General features: G+C 33.5%; 1 protein-coding gene across 1 annotated transcript; it reads left to right on the forward strand.

Moving 5' to 3' along the window:
• Nucleotides 1–307: 307 nt before the first annotated feature.
• Nucleotides 308–2592, forward strand: LOC142356775 (putative UDP-glucosyltransferase YojK). The gene is made up of 2 exons (XM_075408572.1): nucleotides 308–1549; nucleotides 1962–2592. The coding sequence occupies exons 1-2, from the start codon at nucleotides 442–444 to the stop codon at nucleotides 2405–2407; spliced, it is 1554 nt and encodes a 517-aa protein (XP_075264687.1). The 5' UTR covers nucleotides 308–441; the 3' UTR covers nucleotides 2408–2592.
• Nucleotides 2593–5761: the final 3169 nt, after the last annotated feature.

Consider the following 5761-nt stretch of genomic DNA (forward strand, 5'->3'; position numbering starts at 1 on the left):
GAACATATTGTGCCACGCAAAGTGAGCCTTCTGGCTGCTTTTTAAATTGAAATCCATTCTAATCTTAAAACTTATCTTGATACTTTAATAAATTACGTCTGCCAGTCCATGCGTCAAAAATTGTCGCATTGTTTTATTAAAAAAACGCGATGGCTGAATTTACGTTTACTAAAGGCCTTCAGCTTAGAAGCGTTTTTATTAACTTCTGCTGAAGAGATTTTACGTGTTCGATGTCAAGCAAGAAACCAACACAAACTTTGATATATAACATTCTGTTACATAACATCAACAACGAGAAGTTCAGATTAGTAAGGCTACATGAACTGCTGTTTATAGAGCTGAGTAAATGCAAATTACAAAGAAAGGTCTAAAAGGTTCATCAATTGCTCTTCTATTGTACCACAAACAACTATTATTCTTCCGAATATTTGAAAAGTGAAAATGGCGAGACCAAAACAACTAGTTCTACATAATTTTGCGTTTCTAATAATTGTAACTCAAATTGAAACTACGAAAATCTTGATATTTTCCTCCTGTTTTACAGGACATACAACCCCAACAGTCGGAATCGCTCGATCACTTTTAGCTAGAGGTCACAATGTTGAATTTTTGACAAGCGCTGATTGCTGTGATTCGAATATTTATCCATACTTACAAACGAAAGTTAAATGCACAAGCAGACCTATTACCTCAAAAGAGGGCTTCACCGCTAATAACCCGATTGAAGCTTTGGTAGAGATAAGCGAAACAGTTGCTGAAAACGGAACGTTGCTTGCTTTTGAAGAGGTCAGCAATTACTTGACTCAAAATCCTGGCTACGATGTGGTAATGGCAGATTATTTTCTCCTTGGTGGAACGTTGGCTGCGAAAAAACACAAAATTCCTGTTTTGACAAATTATATCGGCTCCTCATTTTTTCCGCTGGCTGAAGATACGACTGAAAATGAAGCTGTTTTATACTTTCCCGAATCTTTGATGCCGCAATTTGTGATTGACTTCCTCCAGTTTTTGGGTGCCTACGTTTGGCATAAAAGAACTTCAGAACACATTTCAGAAATGATCACAAAAATCGATGAAAAGTTCAACATGCCGACAAATGTGAAAAATGTTGGCTTGACATTTAATTTACCACATAGTTATCATTATTACTTTTCCACCTTTATTCATTTTGGACCAGCCGAGGTTTTTGCAGTTAAGAAAGCACACATTGCTAAGAAGACAAATGTACACTATGTTGGCTATGTTCCACATGACGAGTCTTTCGGCATTCTTGACTCAAAAGTCCTCGATTTCGTCCAAAAAGCCAAACAGCCGGTTGTTTACATGTCGCTCGGAACTGTCTTTAGGATGGATTTGGACAAGCTGCAAAGCTTCTTGAGAGATTTGTCGAATCAAAAAGAATACACAGTAATTTGGTCTGCTACGAGTTTTTATTTTGATACACTGAAACAAATGAATCTTGACAGAGATAATTTCATGTTGGTTACCAATGCAGCACAATTGGACCTGCTCTCTCATGAAAAAGTAGTGGCTTTTATGACGCATGCAGGTAAACAAACAGCCAAATTGAAAAATTAGGGTCTTAAATTTTTTCGAAATTATTATGAAAATTGTTTTTCAAATCCCCGACGTTGAACCAATGGAATTTTAACTTTTAATTTCCATGATTTAGTGTATTTTTTTGAAGTTTCCAAATTGTGGAATCGAAAAATTGAAACAGTAGAATGTTGAGTTTCAAGCGATTACAGTTTTTCATGCCCGACAAAGGCATTAATTATGGAAATTTGCTTATAAAATTTAAAAAGAAAAGCTTTTTTTCAAATTAAACAACGGGGAGAGATTAGGGGTCTTCAAGTCACAGCTAAGCAGGTATCTGGGACACAAAAGAAAACTTGAACTTAATTTTGAGGACGTGAAAAAATATTTGTGATTGACTCATCTCTCATTCATGTCATTTTAAGGTGGAAACTCTCTGACCGAAGGCATATACACTCAAACTCCAATGATTGTTTTTCCTGGCCTCGGAGATCAACCCTCGAATGCCAAAAAGTTAGTTGGTGCTGGATTGGCTTTGCCACTCAAAGAATTGACATACGCAGAAATATCTCTCAAGCTTGGAAAACTTCTAGAACCTCCAGTGTATCTCAAATTCAAGGCTGAATTGGGGAAGAGTAAAGATTACATGACGTCACTCGGAGGGTATGAAAAAGCAGCTGATATTGTTGAACAAGTTCAAAAAGGAGAGATTAAAGTTATGGAAAATCCGCCGAGGCTTTTTAATGTTGCGGAATTGCTTAGAAAACAATTTTATATGTACGTTGGAATCGCATTATTTGTATTGTTCTCATCAGTGTGGGGAATCTACGAACTTTGCTGCAAGAAATCGATGAAGGTTAAAAAAGAGTGAAAAAGATTAGTCCAAACAGCTATTCAGAAATAACTCGAAATTTGACAATTATGAAAGATGAACTTCTTCGCTTCTAAAAAGTGACCTTTTCTGTAAATCTATCTTTATCTATAAACTGGCATCAGTGTTCGCACCAATTTCAACTCATTTTTGTTTTCATATGTTAATAAATATCGAGCTCGCAAAACTGCTGGATATATAAGTTCAAGAAAATGAAAATCTTTCAAGCTCTTTAGAAAGTTATAAAAGGTTTGAACCCTAGTGGAAAGAAATTTCTTTTGGAAAGTCATACCAGGAAAAAAACTTTGCCATAATTCTGTTTGTTTTTGCGAGAAATTCATTCAAGTAGTTTGCGAGTTCAGTTTATTTTTAAAGCATAACTTACTTTGTCAATTTGCAATTGGAGCTCTAATTTCAGATGTAATTCCTAGAATTTCAATACAATAAGAAACACCTTATAAAATTTTTATACAAGGTAAAATTTGGAACTCATTTTTGTCCAACTTTAATAGTAAAAATTGTTTAGTATTTATCTTTTTTGTTCATCGTCGTAAGATCTGGGGAAAATATTTAGGACGCTCCATAGGAAAACATTTAGGACTTAAACAAAACATAAGTTTCAGTTGTTTGATTGTTTACACAAAAGTAGTAATATAGTGAGCTACACTCCCCGGGGGGGTGAGGTCCCCCATGTATTAAGATAGGGTATAGCGTATTTTTCGGGATTTGGGACCTCCCTAACGTATTAAGATAGGGAATGAATAAGCATGTATTAAGATTAGGTATAGCGGTGTTAATGTATTAAGATTAGGTATAGGTTGCATGTATTAAGATTAGGAATAGAATCTCTATGTATTAAGATTAGGAATAGAATCTCCATGTATTAAGATTGGGTATAGCCGCCATGTATTAAGATTAGTTATAGCCGCCGACATGTATTAAGATTAGTTATAGCCGCCGACATGTATTAAGATTAGTTATAGCCGCCGACATGTATTAAGATTAGTTATAGCCGCTGACATGTATTAAGATTAGTTACAGCCGCCGCAATGTATTAAGATTAGTTATAGCCGCCGACAGGTATTAAGATTAGTTATAGCCGCCGACAGGTATTAAGATTAGTTATAGCCGCCGACATGTATTAAGATTAGTTATAGCCGCTGACATGTATTAAGATTAGTTACAGCCGCCGCAATGTATTAAGATTAGTTATAGCCGCCGACATGTATTTAGATTAGTTATGGCCGTCGACATGTATTAAGATTAGTTATAGCCGTCGACATGTATTAAGATAGGGTATAGGCTCCATGTATTAAGATTAGTTATAGCTGTCGACATGTATTAAGGTTAGGTATAAGATCTAGGGTAATTTTTGCAGATTTTTTGCAGTTTTTGCAGAACTTATACAACTTTTGCAGAATTTCGGCAAAATTTTGCCTCCTTTTTTGCATTTCAAGCTAGGATTTGATCAAATACTTGATTCTGATTGGTTGAAAATACCAGTTTAAAAAATCACATGAGATGAAACAAGGCAAAGACACAGATTTCAACGTTAGCAAAAATACAATAAAAAAATAAATAAATTTGATCAACAGGTTAAAAGTTGACTAGTAATAGACAACTTTTGTCAGAGTGAACACTTTGCTAAGTGGTGCAAGTTTTTAGCATTAAAATACAATAAAAAGCTCAAAATTAAGCAAAAATGATGTCAAATAGCATAAAATCTGCTAAATCGAATCAAACTTTACAAAATTTTTACTGAAAACTGAATTAAAAAAATCACAAATTATCCTAAATGTTTTAAGATTAGGTATTGCCTACATGTATTAAGATTATGTATAGTCTACATGTATTAAGATTAGGTGTAGCCTACATGTATTAAGATTATCTATAGTCTACATGTATTAAGATTGGGTATAGTCTACATGTATTAAGATTAGGTTTAGTCTACATGTATTAGGATTAGGTATAGTCTACATATATCGAGATTAGATATAGTCTACATGTAATAAGATTAAGTATAGTCTACATGTTTTAAGTTTAGGTATAGCCTACTTGTATTAAAAATAGGTATAGCCTACATGTATTAAGATTAGGTATAGTCTACATGTAATAAGATTAGGTATAGTCTACATGTATTAAGATTAGGTATAGTCTACATGTATTAAGATTAGGTTTAGCCTACATGTATTAAGATTAGGTATAGTCTACATATAATGAGATTAGGTATTGTCTACATGTAATAAGATTAAGTATAGTCTACATGTATTAAGATTAGGTATAGTCTACATGTATTAAGATTAGGTATAGCCTACATGTATCAAGATTAGGTATAGTCTACTTGTAATAAGATTAGGTATAGTCTACATGTATTAAGATTAGGTATAGCCTACTTGTATTAAGAATAGGTATAGTCTACATGTATTAGGATTAGGTATAGTCTAAATGTATTAAGATTAGGTTTAGTCTACATGTAATAAGATTAGTATAGTCTACATGTATTAACATCAGGTATAGTCTACACGTATTAAGGATAGGTATATTCTACACGTATTAAGATTAGGAAAAGACTACATGTATTAAGATTAGGTATAGCCTACATGTATTAATTTTAGGTATAGTCTACATGTATTAAGATAGGGCATAGGCTCCATGTATTAAGATTAGGCTCCATGTATTAAGGTTGGGAATAGAATCTCCATGCATTAAGATTAGGAATAGAATCTCCATGTATTAAGATTAGTTATAGCCGTCGACATGTATTAAGATTAGTTATAGCCACCGAAATGTATTAATATTATTTATAGCCGTTGACATGTATTAAGATTAGGAATAGGGTATTTTTTGTAGAATTTTTGCAGAATTTTTTGCAAAATTTTTCTGTTTTGTTCAAAATTACGTCGTAGTAGCTGTTCGAGGTCAACAAATTGGTTAGTAATGATCGGCGCTTACTGGCTTAGCTTATTAGGATCCGCACCATCAGGGGGTTTTGCAGGGTATTTTTGCAGAACTTTTTGCAGTTTTTGCAGAAATTTTGCAGAATTCTTGCAAAATTTTGCCTCCTTTTTGCTGACTGATGAAAATTCAACAACTTCAATCAGCGTTCAACCAACTGATCCTTCAGTAATATTTGAACGTTCTAGACCTTTTGGGAATGAGATTCAAAACTTACCAGAGTATGTTGTGAGAACTCTGTTTGAATAGATTCGAGTTGGTACAATTTTGCAGCTTCATTTGTAATCGTTCTTAACGGAAAAGTTGTATGTTGATTTATACATTTTCCTGGTGATGTATTTAAACATTCTTTATAATATAATTTTTCTCATGTGAGCTTTCTTTTCTAAACCAGTTCAC

The sequence above is a fragment of the Convolutriloba macropyga genome, unplaced genomic scaffold, assembly GCF_964194025.1.
Source record: "Convolutriloba macropyga unplaced genomic scaffold, txConMacr16.3 SCAFFOLD_5056, whole genome shotgun sequence".
In the NCBI taxonomy this organism is placed as follows: domain Eukaryota; kingdom Metazoa; phylum Xenacoelomorpha; order Acoela; family Convolutidae; genus Convolutriloba; species Convolutriloba macropyga.